We start from the raw sequence: 12,580 nt of genomic DNA, 5'->3' as shown, positions 1-12,580 counted from the left end.
AGTAGAAGACACTAATAACATACCAATAATACTAGAAAATCAAGGGGCAAAGGGGAAGGAGGAACTAAAAACTATCACTAGAGGAAAAAGTACTAGGTAAACTAATGGGTCTAAAGGCAGCATTTGGATGAGCACTTGAAATGCCATAGCATACAAGGCTACGGACCAAATGCTGGAATATGGGATTAGATTAGACTGGGCTTGATGGCCGGCGCGGACACGATGGGCCGAAGGGCCTCTATCCGTGCTGTATGACTCTATGACAAGTCCCCTGGGCCTGATGGCTTGCATCAGAGGGTCTTAAAGGAAGTGGCTACAAAGATAGTAGATGCATTGGTTGTAATCTTCCAGAGTTCACTAGATTCTGGAAAGGTCCCAGCGGATTGGAAAACCACAAATGTAACACCCCTATTCAAGAAATGAGGGAGACAGAAAGCAGGTAACTATAGACCAGTTAGCCTAACATCTGTCATTGGGAAAATGCTAGAATCCATTATTCAGGAAGTAGTAGCAGGACAGTTGGAGACTCAATACAATCAAGGAGAGTCAACATGGTTTTATAAAGGGGAAATAGTGTCTGACAAATTTATTAGAGTTCTTTGAGGAAGTAACAGGCAGGGTGGATAAAAGGAACCAATGGATGCAGTATATTTGGATTTCCAAAAGGCATTCGATAAGGTGCCACATAAAAGATTACTGCACAAGATAAGAGCTCATGGTGTTGGGGGTAATATACTGGAATGGATAGAGGACTGGCTAACAGAAAACAGTTGGGATAAAAGGGTCATTTTCAAAATGGCAATCTGTAACTAGTGGGGTGCCGCAGGGATCAGTACTGGGGCCTCGACTATTTACAATATATATCGATGACTTGGATGAAGGAACAGAGTATCTTGTGGCCAAATTTGCTGCTGATACAACAATAGGTGGACACAGTGTCTGCAAAGGGATATTGACAGGTTAAGCAAATGGGCAAAAATGTGGCAGATGGAATATAATGTGAAGTCATCCACTTTGGGAGGAAATATAAAAAAGCAAAATATTATTTGAATGGAGAAATACTACAAAATGCTGTGGTACAGAGGGATCTGGATGTCCTCTTACATGAAACAGTCAATCAGGAAGGCAAATAGAATATTGGCCTTTGTTTCTAGGGAAAGAGTGTATAAAAGCAGGGAAGTCATGCTACATCTGTACAGGGTGCAGGCGAGACCACACCTCGAGTACTGTGTACTGTTCTGGTGCCCTTATTTAAGGAAGGACATATTTGCATTGGAAGCAGTTCAAAGGAGGTTCACTAGGTTGATTCTGGGTATGGAAGGGTTGTCATGAGGAAAGATTGAACGGGTTGGGTCTATACTCATTGGAATTTAGAAGAATGAGAGGAAACCTTATTGAAACATACAAGATTCTGAGGGGACTCGATAGGGTAGATGCCAAGAGGATGTTACCCCTCATGGGGGATTCTAAAACTAGGGGGCACAGTCTCAGAATAAGGGGTCGCCCATTTAAGATGGAAAGGAGGAGGAATTTCTTCTCCCAGAAGGATGTGAATCTTTGGACTTCTTTACCCCAAAAAGCTGTGGCGGCTGAGTCATTGAATACATTGAAGGCTGAGTTAGACAAATTTTTGATCAGCAAGGGAGTCAAGGGATATGGGGAAAGAGTGGGAAAGTGGAGCTGAGGTAAAAATCAGATCAGCCATGATCTCATTAAATGGCGGAGCAGGCTCTAGGGGCCTGATGGCCCACTCCTATCTCTTATGGTTCTCCTTTCTATTCATTTATGAAGCCTCATCAATGAAAGGGGCTCTTATAACAATGTGCAGTCAATGGCACCCTGCACTCCGGAAAGCTAGCTATCTTGTAGAGGTCAACAGCCCTTTCACTCTGTGATTCCAAGTCCATTGACATCTCCACAGGTCTGATGCTTTTTTCAAATAATGTTTTGTTAACACCCCTTGTACATCTTTGCTACCGATCTGAACACATTGCTAATGTTTGCACTTGCAACCTTTAAATATCCATAGGCAAAGGAGGTCAGGGCTAATGTAACCTTCATTTCAACTGGGATGCAGTTGGGTTCCTCAAGATAGGTCTCCGATCTACACGGAGCATTCTACAAATATCTCAAATGGTTTGTTTTGGGAACCTCAGGCTCTTCAAGTACTGCTCATCTGTAAGGCTTTGGAAACAACTTGTCTTTGTACCTCCACACTGAGGGTTGGGTCCAGGATTGTACAGAATATAAAAAACAGCAAAGAATGACTAAAATAAAGAGGGAGAAATTAGTAAGAGAAAGCTAGCTAGAAATATAAAAAGATAGTAAGAGTTTCTACAGGTATTTAAAAAGGAAAAAAAAAGTAAAGTGAGCCTTGGTCCTCTAGAGTGTGTCTGGGGAACTAATAATGAAGAATAAGGAAATGGCAGATGAACTGAACAGATATTTTGCATCTGTCTTCCCTGTAGAGGATACAAATAACATGCCAGAAATAATTGTGAATCAAGAGGTGAAAGGGAGGGAGGAACTTAAAATATTTACAAATCACCAGGAAAAGGGTTTTGAAAAGAAAATTAGAACTAAAAGCTGATAAGTCCCCAGATCCTGATGGACTTCATCCTAGGGATAGTAGATGCATTGGTATTAATTTTCCAAAATTAATAGATTCTGGAAGGGTCCCATCAGATTGGAAAATAGCAAATATAACTCTATTCAAGAAAGGAGGGAGACAGAAAGCAGGAAACTACAGGCCTGTTAGCTTAACATCTGTCATAGGGAAAATGCTAGAATCTATTATTGAGGAGGTTATAGCAGGGCACTTAGAAAATCTCAATACAATCAGGCAGAGTTAACACTGCTTTGTGAAAGGGAAATAGTGTTTGACTAATTTATTAGAGTTCTTTGAGGAAGTAACAAACAATGTGGATAAAGAGGTTCCTGTGGATATGGTGTACTTGGATTTCCAGAAGGCTTTTGACAAGTTGCCACATCAAAGGCTACGATACAAAATAAGAGCTCATGGTATAGGAGGTAACATATTAGCATTGATAAAGGATTGGTTAGCTAACAGGAAACAGTAGGCATAAATGGGTCATTTTCAGGTTGGCAAGATGTAACGAATGGAGTGCCACAGGGATCAGTGCTTGGGCTGCAACTATTTACAATCTATATCAATGACTTGGATGAAGGGACCAAATGTATGGTTGCTAAATTTGCTGATGATCCAAAGTTAGGTAGGAAAGTAAGTTGTGAAGAGGACATAAGGAGTCTGCAAAGGAATGTAGATAGGTTAAGTGAGTAGGCAAAAATTTGGCAGATGGAGTAGACTGTGGGAACATGTGAACTTGTCCACTTGGCAGGAGGAATAGAAAAGCAGTATATTTAAATGGAGAGAGATTGCAGAGGGATCTGGGTGTCCTAGTACATGAATCAAAAAGTTAGTATGCAGGTACAGCTTGTGATTAGGAAGGCAAATGCACTTCATCCAGGCAGGGAAACACAGAGGTACAACTAAAATGCCAATCCACCAGATATAGGGAGCCAAAACACATTCAACCAAGTTTTGTTACCAGTGCACAAGCATAAACCTTGAATAAAATGATCAGTCCACTAATACTGGAAATTACAACTTTGAGTAGAGGTGAAAATAGGAATGCTTAGTTATCATTCAAATAATGCATCAAAGTATTAAAACCACCTTTCCCTAGCAGGTGACCTGACTACAATTAAAAACAATTCAGCTAGGAATAAACAGCCACTGGGTGGCACCTAAAAACCTCTCAACTAAAAGGAAATCCATTTTTATTACCTAAGCTAGTACCTAGTAATTAAAAACCACTCATGCACAAAAAGCTTTAAATAATGCTCAATAGCAAATTCCATTTTTAAAAAAAGACAGCCTTATTAGGTGGAGGGAATAGAGAAAAGCAGTGGTGATGCTAATCTGTACACTAGATTCACCAAACAGGTTATTTTCCCTGCTAAAAAATCAACTGATATTGTGGTTCTCATTTGTAACAAAGCAAAAAACATTTGACAAATGGAGTTTCAGATGTTAAAACCATCCCTACCACCTGGAAATTAGAACAGGGCTTGTGTTTTCTTCCATGTGACAGTGAGCCTGCACATGACCAATGCTAGCCAAAAAAATAACAGAAAATGCTGGAGAAGCTCAGCAAGTCAGGCAGCATCTGGAGAAAGAAACAGTTAACGTTTCAGATCCAAGACCTTTCGTCAGAACTGGAAGATGTTTTAATAAAGTCAGTACAGGAGGAAGAGTCAGGAAAATCTGGCCCAGTAACTCCTCCCACAGCTGATTGATCCATTGTTTCCCACTGTTACCAAATAGCCAAAAAATACACTGGTCTGGAAGAATGCACAATAAGCAGTATAATAAATCATAGAACAGCTCAGCTCAGGATATAATTAGAGACCTGACACCTCTACCAGGTAAAGAAGTCCTTTTCTGAAGCTAAATGTAGAATATTTTCCTTCACTATGAATCCAAAGAACTTGACTCCTATCTCTGGCAGGGAGCAGTAATGTCATTAAATGTGGTGCACTCTCAAATGTTGAGACAATGCCCTCAAGTCCCAAGGCCTCCCAAAATAAACAAGCCAGAAACTCAGGCATATCAGAGCACTCAATTACAGAATCTTGAAATTCTGGAGGTCAATACTCCAAGCTTAATACTTTTCTCTCCCCGCCCCCCCCCCCCCCCCCATGACCTAGTAGGTAAAGGCACTGTTTGGTATAGTACACAGCAATTGGAAGGGTTTGAAAGAAGTATTCTCAAACAAAATCGACTAATGAACATTGCTTACACAAACAGTAGCTTTAAGTCCATTAAGAGGACTAATGCTAACTACAGTCCCTTCAAGTTGGAATTTCTGGCACTGAAATAGGCAGATATTTTAAATATCTCACTGCCATTCCATTTATAAATACATACTGACAATAATTCCATTTGGAGGAAGACAGTTGTGTTGGGCTGCCCAATTGGCAGATACCAGTATAATTAAGTGAGCACAGAAGTAGTTAAAGCCGATTGACTTTCCTAGCCATAGCTTCAAGGGCAAGAGTAGTGCAAAATCAAACATCTTGACCCAGGTGATTGAAAAGACTGATCATGAAACATTCCCCAAGGATTGCTATACAGGCTATTCTAGGGACAGAAGCACCCTAACCCTATTCACCAGTTCTGCTCATCAGCTGGAAAGAAACAAAAAGCCTTTGTGCACCTGCACAATTGTCTAGACCACTTTGGGACTGACAAGATTGCATTTCCTGGAAGGCATTTCAGTAGCTAGATGTGGCCAGAGATGCCAGCGTTGTGAATGGTGCATCTTGAAAAACATACCTGTGGCACACATCAGAGCCCAACTGGTGGGAATCAAAACATCAGCACTCATGGAACTGGATTTCCTGACAACGGACAGAGCACTGAGTAGGCAAGAACATGTCACAAATTTACAGATCACTTCATGATATATGCCATCACCATGTCACGATCAACCCTTTATTACCACAACAAAAGGTCCTGTGGATGAAATTCATACTACAGTATTAGTGACCAAGATTCCACTCCGACCACATCAATGAATTTGACGCAAAGACTTTCAGGGAGTTGTTGAGGTGTTGTGGGGTTAACAAAATTCTTACCATCCCATACTACCTGGCTAGAGCTGGCCAGTGAGAATATTTCAAATCAGATGCGTTGAACATGTTTGAGACAAAGGAAGACAAAAAGTTTAGGCACCAGATTGAGTGTTTGTTGGATTTGGAGCATTGTGACAATTGCTAGATACCAAGGCAAAGCTGCAAGTGGACATCATGAAGGAGCAGCTGATAAGATAATGGTGATCAGCTTCTGAGTATAAATACTCTAGAGGCTTCCAGGCCATGGTGAAGCTTTCAGCCAGAGGTGTGAACAGAAGTGTATCTACTGCAGAGGTAAGATTTCTTAGTCTGTGCAATTGCTAAACATTAGAAACAACAATTTTTTTCTCTGGAAGGCAAGCATACAAAAGGTTCTTCTTCAAAAAGTGATTTTAAAGACAAATGGTGTAACAGAATCCAGAGATGATGAGTTCTGACCAATCTGGGTGTGAATAGTTGATGTCATTGCAAGTCTTGCAGGCATTTAAAATAACAGATTTTAACATAAAACATTTTCATCCATCAGGCCTCTTAATGGACAAATCCTCATGTTGAGTGATTGGCTGCCTTTAACGAGTAACAATTTCTATGTGCTCATTTTGGGACCCAAGGAATTATTTACATCTATTTTGCAAGACTGTGCAACTGTAACCAGTAAACCTTGTGACTGAATCTTTGAATCTTTTAGTGCCCATTAAAATTTAGTTGATGCAGTAATATGTCAGGTGACTGGATCCAAATGATTAATACAGTTTGTCCTAAAGGCCAGATTACATGAGACATGAGCTGAAAATCCCAATGGCCTCTATATTTATGTCTCTGCAAAATTTTAATCTGGTCCTTAATCCAGTTGGAGAAGTCCTGACAATTCCTCCTAACTTGATGACCACCGCCCCCCCCACCCCTGCCAGCAGAGACCAACGGCCAATTTAAAAATCAGAAGCAGAATGCATATTTGATCCTGATCATAATATTCATTTTCAACAACCACTGTAGGAAAAAGGTGGACACCACCATGTAGGCCCCATTTCCAACAACTATTCTTTCCTCACAAGATCAAGCCACTCACCAGTTATTTACAGGAATCAGAGTAAATTATCTGTATTCACTTAAATTAAATTTAATCCAAACCTCAATCTTCAAGGTAAAGAGGTACTAGCATTCTATCCAAACACCTTTCCTCATAACATCAATTTCAGGCACTAAGGATGCAATATTAACATATCACACCATCGACCCTTCACAATGCCTATCTGATTATCTACAATTAGGGCTGGTAAACTATTGTCTAGTCTCAATCCTAATATTTTTGTAATCAATATTCAGCATTGGGAGCTTTACATTTTATTGCTTGTGTGTGTTTTTTTTTAAAAAAGTTTGGGGGAGGAGGGGAGAAGAAAAAATATATATTCCCACTGCATGAGTACTGAAATCAAAATGGGAGCCATCTAGAATCCATGCATGACTGCCACAAACGCCCAATACTCAAGATATGAACTGTTAGGTTAGCTTACTTGTTGGTGCTTTAGTCTTCTGGGTTAGAAGGTTGTGGATTTAAGCCCTATAAGAGGACGTGAAATCCAAGCCAATGCTCCTCGTAGTGTAGTATAGTATTGAGGGAGTGCTGCTTTGTTGGAGATGCAGTCCTTCACATGGCCTTGCACCTCCTGACAAGAAAATTCACCAACTTGCACACTTACCCCGGGGTCCAGACACATTTACCTACCTTGCGGACCCCCTCAGATGTACATCTTCCAGATGGGGGCCGCCGTAGCTGCAGTCATAACCTCCTCGGAGGGCGAACAGCATCACCAGCCTCGCCGTCCACCTGACACGTGGAGCTCCACAACAGAGTGCTGTGACACATCCACCTGTACAGCAGGAGGGAGGGCAACCGCAGAGAGAGATGAGTCGCAGAGGGCACTACCCACGCCACAGGGTCCACAGACCGAGGCTCAGCTTCCTGGACCTCTCTGAGCAGCAGTGCACACGGAGGCTCGGAGTGCCTTGACATGTAATCATGGACATCTGCAGCCTCCTTCATGCCGAGCTGCTCCCGGCTGGCCCGAGCACTATTTTCTTACCTGTCGCTGTCAGTCACCACTGCCCTCAACAACTTCTCCGCATCCTTCCAGGGTGCCACCGGGGACATCGCCGACGTCTGCACAAAAGAGCCCTGCAAATACATCTACACCCACTCTGCAGTGACACAATGGGTGGCATCAGTTGTGGGTCTTCATAGTGATCCTCAGGAAAGGGCATTATTGCACAAACCAGACAAGATTCGCAAAGACGTGGCAGTAGAGATGCCAATATATGTAATGTGAGCCGCCGCCGTAGCTGCAGTCATGACCTCCTCGGAGGGCAAAAAGCATCACCAGCTTCGCCGTCCACCTCTGACACGTGGAGCTCCACAACAGAAATTCAATATAAGTAAAAACCATGACAAACCCTCAAACACCCTTGTGCATCCCCTTCATGCTCACGACACGTTTGCCGTATGCTGCCTACTGCACATGTGATTCATGACCTGTGGCTGCAGCACAGGTAGTGGCAGGTTGAGTGAGGCTGACTGTGAAAGAGATGCACGAGAGGGCGAGTACGAGATAGAGCCATAAGATTGTATGACGATTGGGTTGAGTGGTAGTGGCGGGATGAGTACTGGCGAGGTGAGTAAGTGCAGGTAAGATGAGGATAAGCTTTGAGTGGGTATGAGGGGTGATGTGACAGAGTAGTGTTGGCAGTGCAGAAGGAGATGTGGGGTGGGGGCGGTGATGCGGCAGATGGAGTGTAGGGGAATGAGTAAGTGTACTCACTTTGTCTGACCTACTTAGGTCATTGCAGCGCCTCCTGCACTGTATGCAGGTGGGCGATATGTTGGTGGTGCGGGTGACCTCTGCCACCTCGAGCCAGGCCTTCCTGGCGGCAGAGGCAGGCCACTCCCTCCCGCCCGGGGGGGGGGGGAGAAGAGAGAGAGAGAGAGAGAGAGAGAGAGAGAGAGAGAGAGAGAGAGAGAGAGAGAGAGAGAGAGAGAGAGAGAGAGAGAGAGAGAGAGAGAGAGAGAGAGAGAGAGAGAGAGAGAGAGAGAGGAGATGTCTGTCCTCCCCCCATCTAATGATACCTGGAGTGAGAGCAGCCTTCCCCCTGGGCTGCTCCATGCTGTAATTTTTGCTATTTGTTGCAGCATCTGTCAGTGGAGGACTGCCCCTTTAAATAGAGCTCCTCCAGCTGACAGAGCTTACTGCGCATGCGTAGTCCGCCCGACGCGCAGATCAGCAGTGGGCAACCCGGAAGACCAGGTAAGTGGATCCAATTAGGCTGCGATCGCGCAGGGGGCAGACTGATTTTGCCGGGCGCTTTACCCACGCGCCCAATAGCCCCCCCCCCCCCCCCCCACCGTGAACCTGCAGCCCTGGTAACATTGAGCCCAAAGTTCTTGTGTTGAATAGGAGTGATGTCAGTGTTGGAAACCAGAACATTATCCACCCACAGCAAGCACTCCCAGGTTTGGTTAGGTGCTCTATTTGGCAGTGACAAGTAGAATTCTGAATGGATTTAATCTGGATTTTTTTTTTAAAAACTGGTCACTTCATAAATGATAGGAAAAAAAGGGTACTGCAACAATAACTTGCATTTATAGAAGCACCTTTAACACAGCAATACATCCCAAAGTGCTTTACAGGAGCATAATCAGACAAAAATTGACATAAATCAAAGGAGACATTAGGACAGGTGACAAAGCTTGGTCAAAGAGGTAGATTTTAAAAGGAGGCAGAGTTATAGGGAGGGAATTCCAGAGTTTAGGGCCTCTATGGCTGACAGCGCTGCAGTCAATGGTGGGGCGAAGGAAGTGGGGATTGCACAAGAGGCCAAAGTTGGAGGAAGGCAGAGTTATTGGTGGGTTGTAGGGCTGGAGGAGGTTACACAGATAGAGAGGAGGATGGAAGGATTTGAACACGAGGGTGAGAATTTAAAATAAAGGCGTTGGTGGACCGGGTGTCAATGTAGGTCAGCAAACACAGGGGTGATAGGTGGCTGGGACTTGGTGCGAGTTAGGCAGCAGAGTTTTGGATGAGCTCAAGTTTAGAGGGTGCAAGATGGGAGGCTGGCCAGGAGAGCATTGAAAGAGTCAAGTTTAGAGCCAACAAAAGAGATGAGGGTTTCAGCTTCAGATGAGCAGAGGCAGGGGCGGAGATGGGCGATGTTAGAGGTGGAAGTAGGCAGTCTTTGTGATGGAAAGCATATGATGTCTGAAGCTCAGTAAGGGTCAAATAGGCTGCAGATGTTGCAAAGTCTGGTGCAGCCAAAGACGGTGGCCAAGGAGGGGGGTGGAATTGGTGGCTAGGTAACAGAGTTTATGGCAGGGGCCAAAGACGATTGCTTAGGCCTTCCCAATACTTAGCTGGAGGAAATTGTGGCACATCCTAGACTGGATGTTGGACAGTCTGACAGCACAGAAGCAGTAGAGGGGTTGATGTAGATCATGGAGAGATAGAACTGGATGTCATCAGCATATACGTGGAACCTGACATGGTGTCTTCCAATGATGTCGTCGAGGGGCAGCATGTAGATAATAGGAGGGGGCCAAGGATAGATCCTTGGGGGACTCCAGGAGGTGAATGTGTGGGGGTGGAAAGAAAAGCCATTGCAAGAGATTCTCTGGTTACGAGTGGATAGCTAAGAGTGGAATCAAGTGAGGGTAGTCCCACTCAGCTGGACAATGGAGAAGAGGCATTGGAGGAGGATTGTGTGGTCAACTGTGTCAAAGGCAGCAGACAGAGCAGGATAAGGATTTCTTGCATATTACTAATGGCAGTGTGCTTTGTGGTTTTGTTATGTGCAAAGTAAAACATCCTATAATCCAGCCCAACAATTTACCTTAATCCCAACCATCCAATTATATTTTTATCAACAATCCAAGTGGTCAATTTCATAACTACTACAGTCTGTGTTGTGGACTCACACCCAAGAATTAGTATGAAAATGTTAAAATTCATTCCACATTAATTTTTCTTCTTTAAAAACTGTATCCCAAATTTATGGCTCGTCTTCTCACCCAGTATACCTGGGTGTATGCCATATCTGTTCCCTTTTGGCAGTGCAGTGATTGGCATAGTAAGAGTTACAGGAAAAGGGCAAAGTGGCAACAAGAGGCCAGAAATAGTCATGGCTATCATAGTCCATTTCAATGGAGCTGCTTCAATGCAAAAAACAAAAATACATCCATGGAATAAGGTAGCAATCTTAAATGCTGAGCGCAGACAGTGACTCCAGGGTTCAGTAGCACAATGAAATAACCTTGCAATAGTCAGAGAGAAGCTCTTCAGTCTAGACCTGATCCAATTCCAGGTCCCAGAAGTGAATAGCAATGTTCAATTGTACAATACAACCCAGATCCTTCAATTTAAAGTAAAAATCCCTCATTGTTTTCATATCATTAGTACAAAAACACCAGTGTTGCAGCACATGCAAAAAAAAATGCTTTAAATCCATAATTTCTCATATCACAAAGCACCAATTTGCAACTATGTTGGTACAGAGATGTTGAGCAGGGGCCAAAATGTTCCTCACAGGAAGGACAAGAAAAAGAATGGAAGAATTATTTCCAAGCTCTTGTATGCCTCCCAATACCTTGTTTGCAGAGACATTGACCAGCACCCTGCAAGCAGGCTGGTTTGCAAGGAACATGAGGGTGCAAAGAGATTGGGGGAAGGGAGGGGGGAGAATAACTGAAAATAAGCATTTAAGAATAGATCCTCCAAGATTAAAATCACGTTTTTCCTTACCCGTTGATGAAATAACAGTGAACAGCTCCCGCAAGGATGGAATAATGGCTGCAGTTTGAGTCCGCCAGATTCTTTGCAACAATCCGCTTACTTTGTTTACTTGGTCCAGGAATTCCACTATTTCATCTTCCTCTTCTGATCCACACTGGAACTGCCCTATACTTTTAACAAGTTGCTGGCAGAACACCACTTGAAACTTCCCACTGGGAATACACAGAGGATATTCAGCAAGAAGTTTACTAATGCTGGCACATAGCTTTGATCCAGGTTTCTCGCACACTATTCGGAGAAGCTCAATTTGAAGGACATGAAATACGTCATCAACAGAAGAATTGTCTTGAATATACTTCAATCCTAGCTGGATGTACTCTAAAATACCGCCACTTCTTATGCTCAGTGTTCCATAACCATCTTGCAACAGTTTCACGATAAACCTCACATTAAAAAAACTCTCAAACTCTGCAGTGTGGTTTTGAGCAAAGGCCTCTAGAACCTCTTTACCCACATCCTTTTTGAAGTTTGTGTCACCCAAGAGAACGAGCTTTGTAGACAACTCAAACATAGCCCAACACTGCTCACTGTCGAGAGGTTGCTTTGCTGCCTCTAAAACACGTCGCACAAGGATATGCTTTACAGAAGATGGATGGTGGGACAGCATCATGGCTTCTAATATCTTGTCCATGTCTTCGGAATCTTAAAAAAAAAGTTTTACATTAATTCTAATTTCACTCTTATGCTCTTACAAATGTATTAAAAATTCACATATACTTTAAAGGATATCCACACACACTTTAAAAAAAAATTATTTGAATGCTGGCAATGAGAGCTTCAAATCTGCTAAAATTGGTAACAGCGGTGCAAAGGTATTGTGTAAGATGTCACATATTTGATCCTGGTTTTGTATTGCCTTAGCCAATCTCTATCAGGGGGAAGGGAATGGCGAGGTGCTACAACTGAGCTCAGCATTTCTGGACTATGGAGAATATATCAGCCATTATTCCTGTTCCTGATTGCTATTTGGTTACCCTCACTAGGCATGCATATATGTGGAGATCAGGTGAGACAGGGTCATGTTCAACTATGTTGTGCCTCTGCCAACCACATCTCAAAATGCTACCAGCACCCAAAGAATGGAA

General features: G+C 43.2%; 1 protein-coding gene across 1 annotated transcript in view; it reads right to left on the bottom strand.

Annotated features, from left to right (window-relative positions):
* LOC137322523 (ubiquitin carboxyl-terminal hydrolase 35-like) overlaps nt 1-12,132 on the bottom strand; it is a 72,177-nt gene extending 60,045 nt beyond the window's left edge. The window contains exon 1 of the mRNA XM_067985450.1: nt 11,445-12,132. Within this exon, the coding sequence (XP_067841551.1) occupies nt 11,445-12,126 (682 nt within the window). The 5' untranslated portion in view covers nt 12,127-12,132. The remainder of the gene's footprint in view (nt 1-11,444) is intronic.
* Between the last annotated feature and the right edge of the window lie 448 nt (nt 12,133-12,580).

Source organism: Heptranchias perlo, chromosome 6 (assembly GCF_035084215.1).
Source record: "Heptranchias perlo isolate sHepPer1 chromosome 6, sHepPer1.hap1, whole genome shotgun sequence".
Taxonomy (NCBI): domain Eukaryota; kingdom Metazoa; phylum Chordata; class Chondrichthyes; order Hexanchiformes; family Hexanchidae; genus Heptranchias; species Heptranchias perlo.
Note: the sequence above shows the minus strand (reverse complement) of the source record. Positions and strands in the feature narration are given on the sequence as shown.